This window comes from Mauremys reevesii, linkage group 5 (genome assembly GCF_016161935.1).
Source record: "Mauremys reevesii isolate NIE-2019 linkage group 5, ASM1616193v1, whole genome shotgun sequence".
Lineage (NCBI taxonomy): Eukaryota > Metazoa > Chordata > Testudines > Geoemydidae > Mauremys > Mauremys reevesii.
Genome location: NC_052627.1, coordinates 52,806,522 through 52,819,794, shown reverse-complemented (window position 1 = coordinate 52,819,794; position 13,273 = coordinate 52,806,522). Strand labels below are relative to the sequence as shown.

At 42.1% G+C, this 13,273-nt stretch overlaps 1 protein-coding gene across 1 annotated transcript in view; it reads left to right on the top strand.

Annotated features, from left to right (window-relative positions):
* INPP4B (inositol polyphosphate-4-phosphatase type II B) overlaps nt 1-2,217 on the top strand; it is a 554,905-nt gene extending 552,688 nt beyond the window's left edge. Inside the window, exon 27 of the mRNA XM_039539756.1 lies at nt 2,119-2,217. Coding sequence (XP_039395690.1) covers nt 2,119-2,179 — 61 coding nt within the window. The 3' untranslated portion in view covers nt 2,180-2,217. The remainder of the gene's footprint in view (nt 1-2,118) is intronic.
* The last annotated feature ends 11,056 nt before the right edge of the window (nt 2,218-13,273 follow it).

Below are 13,273 nucleotides of genomic sequence, written 5' to 3'. Positions count from 1 at the left end.
TCCTCCAATTTCTCTAGGTCCCTCCGTATCCTATCCCTACCTTCCAGCATATCTACTACTCCTCCCAGTTTAGTGTCATCTGCAAACTTGCTGAGGGTGCAGTCCACGCCATCCTCCAGATCATTAATGAAGATATTCAACAAAACCGGCCCCAAGACCTACTCTTGGGGCACTATGCTTGATACTGGCTGCCAACTAGACATGGAGCCATTGATCACTTCCCGTTGAACCCAACGATCTAGCCAGCTTTCTATCCACCTTATAGTTGATTCATCCAGCCCATACTGCTTTAACTTGCTGGCAAGAATACTGTGGGAGACCATATCAAAAGCTTTGCTAAAGTCAAGGAATAACACGTCCACTGCTTTTCCTTCATCCACAGAGCCAGTTATCTCATCATAGAAGGCAATTATGTTAGTCAGGCATGACTTGCCCTTGGTGAATCCATGCTAACTGTTCCTGATCACTTTCCTCTCCTCTAAGTGCTTCAAAATTGATTCCTTGAGGATCTGCTCCATGATTTTTCCAGGGACTGAGGTGAGGCTGACTGGCCTGTAGTTCCCCAGATCCTCCTCCTTTCCTTTTTCCATTCATCCAGGACCTCCCCTGATCGTCATGAGTTTCCAAAGATAATGGCCAATGGCTCTGAAATCACATCCGCCAACTCCTTTAGCACCCTCGGATTCAGTGCATCCGGCCCCATGAACTTGTGCTCGTCCAGCTTTTCTAAATAGTCCCAAACCACTTCTTTCTCTACAGAGGGCTGGTCACCTCCTCCCCATACTATGCTGCCCAGTGTAGCAGTCTGGGAGCTGACCTTGTTCGTGAAGACAGAGGCAAAAAAAAGCATTGAGTACATTAGCTTTTTCCATATCCTGTGTCACTAGGTTGCCTCCCCCATTCAGTAAGTGGCCCACACTTTCCTTGACCACCTTCTTGTCACTAACATACCTGCAGAAACCCTTCTTGTTACTCTTAACATCCCTTGCTAGCGGCTAATCAGAGTATTGAATGTGTATTTTCTCATTCCTTTGAGGATCAGGCTTTCATACCCGTTTCACAATATTCTTCACTTGTTGCAATGTCTCTCTCCAGATTGTTAATTTTCAGATATATCTGGGGTATCATATTCTGTTTAACATAGTCCATTTCACCTAAACACAATATTAACATCCAGTGGAAATTTAGTTTAGCCCAAGAGAAAGAATGAAGTAGGAGTTTGGGGGGAAATCCTAGCGTACTTGAAAACAATGAGAGTTTGGGCGTTGATTATGATGGAGTTAGGATTTCATCCATGGTGTTTAGATTTCTGTTTAAAAATACATAATCAGTAAAAATTCAGCTGAAGGGGCATGTCAGGATGGTTAAGCACTGAAATAAATTGCCTAGGGAGGTTGTGGAATCTCCATCATTGGAGATTTTTGAGAGCAGGTTAGACAAACACCTGTCAGGAATGGTCTAGATAATACTTAGTCCTGCCATGAATGCAGCAGGGGACTGGACTAGATGACCTCTCAAGGTCCCTTCCAGCTCTAAAAACAGTACTGCATTAGTTCATACTCAGGTCAAGGTAGTCTTTAGCACCATGAGGGCTATAAATAATTTTTCTGTGTAAGTGAAAGCTGGGATGCTCTAAAATCTATTTGATTAGATATATCAATTGTTCAAATGTTTTTGATCATGATGTGGAGAGAAACATTCATCACTACCATGGCAAATTAAAAAAATACCTGAAAAAGTAGCATTTTCAGATCTCAAAAATCAGGAATCTATTTTCCAAGGGAATCTGAAGTATGGATAGCATCATCAAAAACCAAACATGTTTGGAGTTATTTCAAAATGGGTACTCCAGATTTAGTTGAAGTTTTTCAGAAAATTCATTCTGTACTCAAAGTATGTTCTGCAAATTTTGGGAGGATACAAATATTATTCATATGTAACAGATGTATATAACCCCTGCTTTATGTGCAAATTTCAGTGCAACCTTAACTATGGCATCTCTGTTGCAAAACGGAGGGGCTCAGTTATCTGAAATGAGCACTGATAACAGTAAGGCAATGTGTCTTGAATTGCAGTGGTGTTTAACTGGGGCAGGATTCCATTTATGTTTTGTTTTAGGCCCTTGACTACTATTTTTGTGCAAGACAGAGCAGGTTGGGGAACAGATGGAAAAGCATGAAAGTAATCCTGAGCAAGAAAAATGAAACCGGCAGGGGGGTAAGCAATCTTGAAGTACTTTTCCTGTTCATTATCATTGTCAGATGAGCGTCTCAAATCTATGGTAGCTAATGTTAGCTGTCTATGTCAGTCACAATACTCAGACATAGCTTCCAGCAGCTAAGCAGGACAAGGGAAAAAACAGTATCAATTTCTAGTCTCTCATTGTTTCCTGGCCAGAACAGCAACTGCTGGCAAGACAGATGAATCCAGTGTCACACTTATGATAGTGGGTTGTTTTTTTTAATGTTTAATGAGATCCTTGCTAATAGGTTAAGCAGCTGCTCCCTCCAGTGAGTTAATAGAACTTTCTGAACCAACCGTCACGTACTTGAAACAAATATAATGAAAACAGTCTTTTTTGTTGCAGCTCTCACAAGAGTCATGGAGCCCGAGGTGCTGGCCAGGAGGAACAGAGGCCTGCATGTGCCAAAGACCCGCACAGGGCTGGCACGGGGAAGCCTCTCCGCCCCTCAGCTAAGCTTTGGAGTGGTGGGAGGGAGAAACAATTTCCAGCCTGTCCACACCCCGACCCTGCAGGCTCCACAGCAGGGGCTTAGCACCCTCTTCACCAACCCCCACCCAGGGTCCTGCCCCCACAGAGCGAGGGGCTGCTCCATCCCTTAGGCACCCTCCCCTGCTGAACCACCTCTCTGGGCCAGTTCGCTGAAGCCCCTGCAGTCAGGTTCCCTGGGCTTAACCCCTACCTGCCTGCGCTGTAGCCGGAGGACAGGAAGTGGCTGGGTTATGTGAGTGGCTAGCAGCAGCCTGGAGGTGTTAACTGCCTTTAAACATTCTGCAGGCAGAAAGGGACAAGCTGCTTTCAGTCAGAGGAGTGGGGGAGAGGAGGGGAGAGAGCTGACCTCTGCAAAGATCCAAGCCAAGTCATCCCACCTCACAGCTGGAAGCAGCTCCTGTCCCTTCCCTCCTGTACAGTGCCAAAGGCTGCTGGCCACATTCTGGTGTGAACCCTGGCAGAAATCGGGGGGCGGGAGGGAAGACCTTGCGTTCTCCCCCCCCCCATGTGTTGCCTCAGGAAGGTGCAGCACCAGGTACCAGGAGAGGCTGGTCTATCCTGGGGGCCCGGCCAGGAATGAAGAGCAGAGAGCACCGGGCAAGGAGGGTCAGGTTGTTCGGTCACCTCCTCTGTGTGAGAGAGGGGTGTGTGTGTGTCACCTCTCCTCACGTGAACCCTAAAGCCTTAAAGATAAGAAGAATCCAGCTACACAGCATTTCTTTTTAACAGGAGCTCAGTCAACTTAACGTTAATTTGAACGTATCACATAGTTCTGATTGATTGCCATTGAACTCACTTGCATACGAGTAATTTTACCAGTGTCTCATATTCAGCATAGGGAAATATGGTCACCCTACTTATTTGTAACTGGAAAGGATGGGCTGAATTTTTTTTTTAACAAGATATTGGGACTGATCCTCAGCTGGTGAAAATCAGTGTGGCTCTATTGACTTCTCTATGAGATCTGGCCCATAGTTTAAAAAGCCTACTAATAGAGATTACGTACCAGATAATCAGTGGCACGAGAGGTCTGCTCAGAGCAGGCAAAAAAGCAGGTTAGGAGTGGAGGGAAGTTGTCTGTAAGGCTTGTTTGTTCTATCCTCATTTCCATGGCTGCCCTGGCATAACTTAGAGCAACCTCAAGTCTGGTCTTTTATTCTGGCTTCTCTGAGGACTGTTGTACAAGCCAGTAATCAGAGTGCACTACCCTTCTACTCCCAGAGCACCCCCACTGTTATCCCTACACAAGAGGTGGTATGGAACTAGCATCGCCAAAGTTAAGATCTGGCTGTATATGTTTGAGTTATTTTATAAGATGTGTTAACTAGAGTTTGAATGGTTCAAAAATTAAGAACATCTCCATTTAAACCATTAATCTGAGCCCAAAATTTGACTGAACGCCTCATCGTGAGTCTTTCTTTCTCTTTTACAATATGTTTATGAGCAAAAATTAATACTAGAAAAGATAGTTAAAAGAATACAGGTGTGGGCAGTGGGACTAAAAAGTAGTAAGTACTATTTTACACCAGTCAGTGTTTACCAGGGCATCATGGTCCCTTGAGCCTACAGGGGGCTGATATCCACTCTGTTTCTACGGATCACTGGCAAAGAAGTGCCGCATACCTAATAGATGAGTCCTAGAAATGGTCCAAATACGTTGTAATAAATATACTCATGCAAATGTATGGTGTTAGTTCCTGTTAGTAAATATTAACCCTTTTAATTCTCTTTTCCTCTTTGTATATTAAATTCATTCAATATTAACTATTCTCCCAAAATCTTTATGGCATTAGCAAAGAGCATGTTTGACTAGTAAGGCTAGACTGTTGGTTTATAACCAGTCAGTGGCCTATATTTAGGAATTTCATATGGTTGAGTATAGGACTGTATTTCATTATGGCTGGCATTTCCATGACTGTGGGAAAACAGATGTCCATGAAAGAGACCTTCCCAAACTACAGAAGTATAAGCAGGAGTGGGTGATTGATGAATAATTGATATTACAGATGTTTTCTGAAATAAAATGGGAAATCCATTAAATGGTGTTTTTAACTCAGTGGGAACTGCCGGTTGTACCGGCTATCAGTAATAATGACCAGATTAGAATTCCCTCTAACTTATGAGTCATGTAACCTAAAGATACAATAAAGGAAATTCCGTAAGTAATGAGGTAATACAAAAATGTTAAAACATAACTCATGGTGAAATTAATCACAGAAAGTTATTTTTCCTTCCAAAAAGGGGGTTCTTTGCCTCACGCCCCATTAAAGGACAGAGGTTTGGAAACCAGGTGGGGATTGCACACTGCTAGCATTCCACCAGTTGCAGAGAAGACAGTGCTTTACTTCACACCAAAGGTAACGTATCTATTTTTTTCTGTATAGTGCTGTACTAATCTCTGATTGATAATCTTTGATTAAACAATTCCATTTGATCCTGTTATTTGACAATCTCAAATTGTTAGTGAATTCAAACATGCAACAACAGCAATTCGTAGATTTGAAAAGAGATCATAACACCAAAATTATCAGTTGGTACAGAATGCTCCCTCCCTTTCCTGTTCAGAATAGAGACTCTCTTCTTACTACTGATTTCATTTCAATAAAATGAAGGGCAAATACTGAATGAGCTTTAGTTTCACCTTGGATTTACAATTCGAGCAGCGAGTGAACCCTGTGGTCTTATTTCATTTTATGATTTTTTCACAATCCTTTCTGTGAAATATTTTAGTCAAAATTGTTTGTTTTTCATTTTCAAAAACAATAAAAAATATGTCTAACATAAATAACTGGAATAGTTTGCATCATGAGTCACATTCCTAGAATTAAATAAAGAGCAGCAGCTGCTGGTGGAACTGAGGCTGCCTCTCGCTAGCGCTCCCAGACTGTGACCAAAGCACTGGGAGTAGAAGTACAAGCCCATTCTTCAAGCATGTGCCTGCCTGCTGCAGCTAGAATTTTTTTCTAGGTTTTATCTTTTGAGAATTTGCAAGTTATTTTATTTGTTATTGCAGCTGTTTATCCTGATGGTAAAGCAATCATTTATATTGATCATCATTTTTTCCTTATTTATATTTAAGGGTGGAATTTCAAGCACAGCTCCCCGTAGAGTTTTCCTATACTACTCAAAGTATTGTTTTCTTCTTCAAATCATTTACATTTTAGCCTCTAACTTGTGATTTTAAGCAGCCTTCTTCATTCTCATTGTCCTAAAAGAAAGCAGAAAAACAAGGAAGGTGGACTTCTAGCAAAATTTGTAACAGCTGATCTCACTGTGGGTCTTAGTGATATTAGAAGCAGGGTTGTTTGTCTATTTGTTTTCTCCCCTCCCCCCAAACCTCTCCAATATCTCCACTAGCCATTACTGCTTATGAGACATAACTGAACTGAAGTAGGGATCATTTCCAAAGTTTAATTCTAGCAAGCATTCAAACTTTATGGTCTGAGGTCCAGATCCTGCAATTTGATCCGTGCAGGCAGGCCCCTGCACCCTTGCAGAACACCAGTGACTTCAGAGGGATTCTGCGTGGGTAGATCAGGTTGCTGGACTGGGGACAAAACATAATTTGTTTGACTCAAAGTTGGATCTGGTTTAATCAAAGGAGGTTAGAGCTGGAGGAAAGGAAATCGACAACAGGAAAAAATGTGAAAGACAGAGATAAGGGTAAGTAAGGTGCAAAATGAGTGTACTAAATCTCTGACAGGGGTTTTAAATGAGAGCACTTTGCACATCAGAAAAATTAATTTTATGAAAACACATGTAAACACATACACGCTCATTCTTGGCCTCACTAATTTCCCCTCACTAAAACTCCACCTCCAGTCCAGAACTGGCTTAAAGGGAACTTGCTCTTTTCCACTAAGAAAAATGTTCATCCACCCCCAAAATAATTTTTCTTTCCTCCATTCTCAGGTCCATCCAATCTGAAGTCACCCATCATTCTGTGCCTTCCTACCCTCCTTGATGGCTCTGCCCATCTCTACCTCTTTAGGTACTGCTCAAGAGAAGCAAGGTAAGACATTTACACCCCCAGCCAGAGGAAGAGGATCACAGCCACAAGTGTGTATAGAAGAAAAGATTCATGGCAGCAAATCCTGTGAAGGAAGGTAAGGGGGATGAAAGGCTGGGGGGCGGGACTCAGGACCAGCCTTTGGTTTAGATCAGCTGACAAAGAAATGTAATAGAGAACGGTATCCCTGCCATAGATTTCTATTTAAAGTCTGTCCAAAGAATCTCATCCTCTGTTAAAGTAGGTGTTTAAAGTAAATTTACAATTGGTTCAAACCCAATTCAATTATAAGGAAATCTACCATAAGAGGAAGTGTGAGGAGGAATAATAGAGATGGGTTGAGGGTATCACCACCAATAGAAAATTCTTTAGAGGATACGCTTGAAATGAAGTAATTGTGGTGCGCTGCATGAGAGGATGTAAGGGAGTGAGATCAGTGTTTTAGGTTGAAAACTGAATAATACATTTGAAGAATCAGGGTGAAATCCTGGCCCCATTGAAGTCAAAGGCAAAACTTCTGTTGGTTTCAATGGGGCCAGGATTTCACCCTGTCTTTGTTCACCTGAAACCTTTTTTCAGTAAAAGATCTTATTGCCATTGGAAATTAGCATTATTCTACATTTTGGTGTTGATATATAGGCCATGTCACTGTTTCAAGGTTAACCGCACCTTTGATCCCCTTCCGTGGTTTCTTGAGGGAACCCACTTAAGGTTTTAGGCTTTCCAGACGTCACTTTTCTTGGGACGGAGACTCTCCACTCTCACTTCCTTCAGACGGGAGGCTTAGGCTTGCAGTCCCTCTGCACTTCCCTGATATCCCCCGCAAGCCTGTGCTTTGCTTTCTCTCTGATCAGTGTATTGCCAGCAGTTACCCATTACCACATAACTCTTTCTAAGCCAGCACACTTTTTCTTACGGTAAAAGCATTTCAGAGAAAACACATAAAACCAAAAAAAGTTCCTATGCACATGCCTACAGCGTACCAGAGGCCACCCATCAGTTTTTTGGGGCCCTTGTGGGCCAACATCTTTCCAACCCTTCCACAAGGGTTGGGGACTTTAGACAGAAGGTCTTGTCCATTTGCTGGATCAGAAAGAAGGCCCTGAGTCAGTTTAAACCCAGCTTTTTCACATAAAAAGTTATTTGGTGGTCTCTGGAAAATCTAGTTTGAACCAATATCTGTACGTGTCCCCAGAAGATGGTACCTCTGGAGGTGTTTACAACCTAAAGTGATTAATCTACTGTGTTTAGTTCCTGTCAGAGCTGTGGCAACCTCCTCTCCCCCAGAGCTGCATACAATCCCGCCTGCAGTAATACGTAAACCATTCATACACTTAATACCAGAAGGTCCCAAAGATATTACATGTGGTTGAAATATCTCATAGAGTCATAGACTTTCAGGTCAGAAGGGACCATCATGATCTTCAGTCTGACCTCCTGCACATTGCAAGCCACAGAACCTCACCTACCCACTCCAGTAATAGAGCCCTAATCCCTGGCTGAGTTACTAAAGTCCTCAAATCATGAATCTACCATTTACACTGGTATAACCTGCAAGTGATCCGTGCCCCATTCTGCAAAGGAAGGCAAAAACGCCCCAGGCTCTCTGCCAATCTGCCCTGGGGGAAAATTCCTTCCTGACCCCAAATATGGTGATCAGTTAGACGGTGTGCATGTGGGTAAGCCCCTCTGTAGTAACTTAGAGCCCTTCCCATCTAGTGTCCCATCACCAGCCATTGGAGATATCTGTCATAGACCACACAGCTGATTAACACGAAGGGAAATAGAGAAATTAACCATCACACATTGCACACTGAGTATTTGCCCCTATTTTGTAAACTTAAAAAAAATATATCTGAAATTGTTTTCATTAGAACATAGGAATATTTTGCTGTTTGCATCATTTATCACTAAACCTAGTCCCTGTATAGTCCATGTGATTGCTGTATTACTAAAGTAAATGTCTCATTCAACATTTCTGAGACTTACACCACTAAGTGCTAGTGTAATCAGTTCTGGCTCAAGTGACTACAAGTGAACCTGTGCATTGACAAATAGTTTATATAATTCACACACACATACACAAGCATTCATGCACAAGAAACCCTGGGGTATCATTTACCTGAGTTTAAAAGGCTCTATTTTTACCACATGTGGAGTTACATACTGCTCAGAGTTCCCCATTGTGAAACTTTCCAGGAATACTCCTGTGCACTGAAATATAATTAATTCTTTTAAAATAGAGAGTAACTCATGGTATCATAAAACCTGAAAAATATCCTATATACTGTAGTCTAATTTAGCTATCTCATAGTATTTGCATCTCTGACTATTCAGGACAGGTCTGGGGCTGAATTATTCAGAGGTTAAAAAGGAGGGGCACTGGCAGAACCATGTGCACATTGGTCATGATCCTGCTGTGCTCACTGAAGACAAAGGCTCCCACTGACCTCAATGGCATGTGATCAGGCCCTGTGTCTGACTCACATCTGTGCTTTTAGTTCCTCATTTTCATGAGGACTGTTTTTCTCACAAATTAAAACAAACAGATAAATCAATGTTAGCTGTGGTCCTCAAACACGACCTAATTAGAGAGAAGCAGTCTGAGGGACAGTTTCAGTGCCGGTTCACTTCCCCTATCTGACATGGACTGCACTCGCCAGGTAGGAAATACCTTATCTTTCCACATTATACACTCCAAAGAACAAATGTTTTTTTCTGGTGCTAACGCCAGTGGAGGTAAAGTGTTGCCTCTGCCTTTCCCAAAGAGCCAGAGTGATCGAAAATAATTTCTTTCTACAAGCATAAATCGGTTGATGGGCCCAGCAATATTTATCTGGCCTGATTCTGTCTCTTTTTGGACAGGGAAGTGTAAAATGAGCTAGTGAACTTGTGCATAATGGGTCTCTTCTAGTCTAGTGAACATGGAAAACATGAAATGTAAATGATGGGTGGTAGACAAGTCATTTTAAGCACAGCTTCCAGGTATTTACCACTGAGTGGAAACTGAAAGGTACAGTAATTGTTCTGTGAGGAGAACAGAATTTCTTGTGTTAACGAAAGTGCAGACTGGAACTTGGCAATTATTCTTTGTTGGATTACCAAATGTCCCTTCTTCCATACAGTCCTTCTAAAATATTTGTTCACCAATTAAAATGTGATGAACACACAGTTGTCCTATATTAATACATTACTCAATACTAATTACTCATGGCTCATCATTAATTGTTTAGATTGTAAATTCTGCGGGGCAGAGAATGTCTGCTATTCTGTCTATACATTACCCAGGGCCATCCCTGGTACCCCTAATCCCACCCCCCCAGGCCATCTTGGCCCCCAAGACACCCCTAACCCCATCCCCCTGAGCCTGCCTATAGGCGCCAACTCCGTGGGTGGTCCACTGCTGGAGCACCCATGGGAAAAAAATGGTGGGTGCTGAGCACCCACCGGCAGCCCTCACATCAGCTTCCACCCAGCCCCCCTGGCAGTTCCCGACTGCCAGCGGCCCCAAGGATCAGCACCTCCCCCTCTCTCCCTCCCTCCACCTCCCGCCCACCACGAACAGCTGTTTCGCAGCATTCAGGGAGGCTGGGAGGGAGCGGGTAGGAACAGGGACACCACGCGCTCAGGGGAGGAGGTGGACCTTGGTGGGGCATGGGTGGAGCGGAGGCGGAAAGAGATGGGGTGGGGCCTTTGGGGAAGGAGTGGAGTGGAGGCAGGGCCTGGGACAGAGCCAGGGGTCGAGCATCTCCCGGCAGTTTGAAAAGTCGGCGCCTGACAGACACACACAGAAGCATGAGGCCCCCCAAAGCACGGTACCCAGAGCAGTCGCCCCAATTTGCTGTACCCAAGGGATGGCTCTGACGCTACCTAGCACAATGGATTCCTATTTTTGATTGACTCCTATGCACTACCATAATACAAATAATAAATAACATGGGACATACATAAAACTTTTATTATGATTCCAACATATTTACTTCTGATAATCAGTTTTATCATGGTTCACAATATCAGAAACTGAGCTACAGAACTATCAGTGGCCCAGCCAAAAACTAAACCAGGGAACCCAGCAGCTACTGGAAGCCCCCTCCTTTCTTGTGCTAAGTAGATCCACAGATAAAAGTTGGATTTCAGACCTCTGAGAAGTCTAAACTACTGATATACGATATGCCAGGGTAACATTTTAGCACTGTCTTACAGAAAATTTAAAATAGAGGAAAGTAATGATCTAACAATGGACCTACCTAGGTAAGTAAAATTACTCCTATGTGTGTTTACAGATCAGGTGCCAACTCAGGAACACTATTACTATGAAAGATTGGTAAGTAATTACAGAAGATTTGAGGCAGAAACATTTGAAGTAAGATTGACTGAATTGTTGTGAAGCAAAACCAATGGTAAAAAATAATAAATTACAATGCCATTATAAATGATTAATTATAAATCTCTGACCTTTAAAACACTCCTGTGTTTAATTAGTTTTCTTCACATACCTGTGAGGCAGCTAAATACTTCTTATATCTAGATTATACATGGAGAGGCTGAGATAAACAGATAAGGTAAATTGACCAGGACACCTAGCCATTAGTAGAAAACCTAGGATTAGTATTAGGGCTGTCATGACTCCCCGGTTCATTATCTGACCATGAACCATAGTGCTGTAACACTGCGCATATTGTATGTTTTTCTCAGTTAACCTTATAAATCCACAGCACACATCATTGTGCTATATAAGCATTACTGTTAATTATGTTTTCATTCTGACAAAAAAGAATGGTATCAGTCTTTTATCCGTGCAGTGACGTACTGTATTCAGTGCTGGATATCAAGAATTTGCTAGGCCTCCCAACTAGAGTCCTATTTAGCTCATGATTTTCATTTGTTAAGAGCCTTTTTTATCAAACAACATTTTCTCCACTCCAAAACCTTCTGTTTGGTCAGAGTTGAGAACATTACTTTGTGATTTCAGGCCCCAAGTGTTTGCAAAGGTAGGAAGGTGTGGGGGGGGAGGGCTCATGCATGAATCAGGAGGACAGAAGGTCTGTTGGGGAACTTAAGTATCAAAATGGCAAAGTCTCCTGAATTAACCCCTTGATAAGAGGAGCTTCTCTGTTAGTGGACTCACCCAGCAAATGAACTGGCAAAACTAGCAAAGGAAATATTTTAAGCTATGTTCCTCTGGACATAAGGAAATAGGAAGCTGACAACTCACTCTCATTCCTTAGTGACAGTCACAATAGCTGAGAGGTTGCTTCAGCAGCTACTCAGACTATTTTTTAAAAAGTGGTAACAAGGAGCTAGATGCATTCAATAAGAGGTTTGACACTGCAAAGAGCATTTTGAACCTGGTGGAGGGAGAACAAAGTGACTTGCTCTCAGTGGGGATGTTTAGAAGGTTCAGTTTGGGGGTACAGTGTCATTTCTGATTAAATTTGGAAGCAAAAATCAAGCTCTGCTCAACGGTGTGGAATCACTGCAAAATACAAAACCAAAATACAAAATGTAAGAATTATTTTAGCTCATGAGCAAATGGAAACCAAAGAAAATAGAAAGTTATTTTTCAGCATGCTTTACAGAGATTCTTACTCCTGAAGAGTTTATACAAATTAACTGTCGTAAGAATGCCCTACAAAAAAAGGTGTTACATTTCCAGACCCCAGAACTATGCTTGTAATGTGTGGCACAGTGATAATGAGGAATAAAATCTGAAAAGCAGAAAGATCTAAAGATAGCTAGAATGTAATGGATACTGCACTGGAATCTTTTCACACTGTACTACTATAGACTGAATTAGAGGACAAGTTTCAACGCTGTTAAAAACAACAGCTACTCCGTAAGCTTCATATGTTTATGACCATCATTTTATGCTGCATAACTTAGAATGTCCAAGGACACATTTTAGTCTCACTCTCACAACACCTACCAAAGTGAAAAAGTTCATTTCAGTAAATTAGAAGAATCTGAGAAAGAAATAAGCTGCTGTCTCCCTGCCCTATAGCCTGAGATGTTTTCCTGCCCCATTCTGCTCTCCCACTGCCTGCTTCATAGATTCCAAGGCCAGAAGGGATCATTGTGATCATCTAGTCTGACCTCTTGTATAACAGGCCCTGGAAACAGAGCATATCTTTAACAAAAATTGAATCAATTTAAAAATTGCTAATGATGGATAATCCAGTATATGGCCCTTGGTACATTCTTCCAATGGTTAATTACCCTCATTGTTAGGAAGTTACTCCTTATTTTCAGTCTGAGTTTGTTTAGCTTCAACTTCCAGCCATTAGATCTTGTTATATCTTTGTCCGCTCAACTGAAAATCCCATTATCAAACCTTTGTTGCTGCGCAGGTACTTATAGACTGATCAAATCACCTCTAAGCCTTATCTTTGTTAAGCTAAAACAAATTGAGCTCTTTGAATTTATCACTGTAAGGCATGTTTTCTAATCCTTTAATAATTTGTGGCTCTTCTCTGAACCTTCTCCAATTTATCAACATCCTTCTTGAACTGTGGACACCAGAACTGGACATT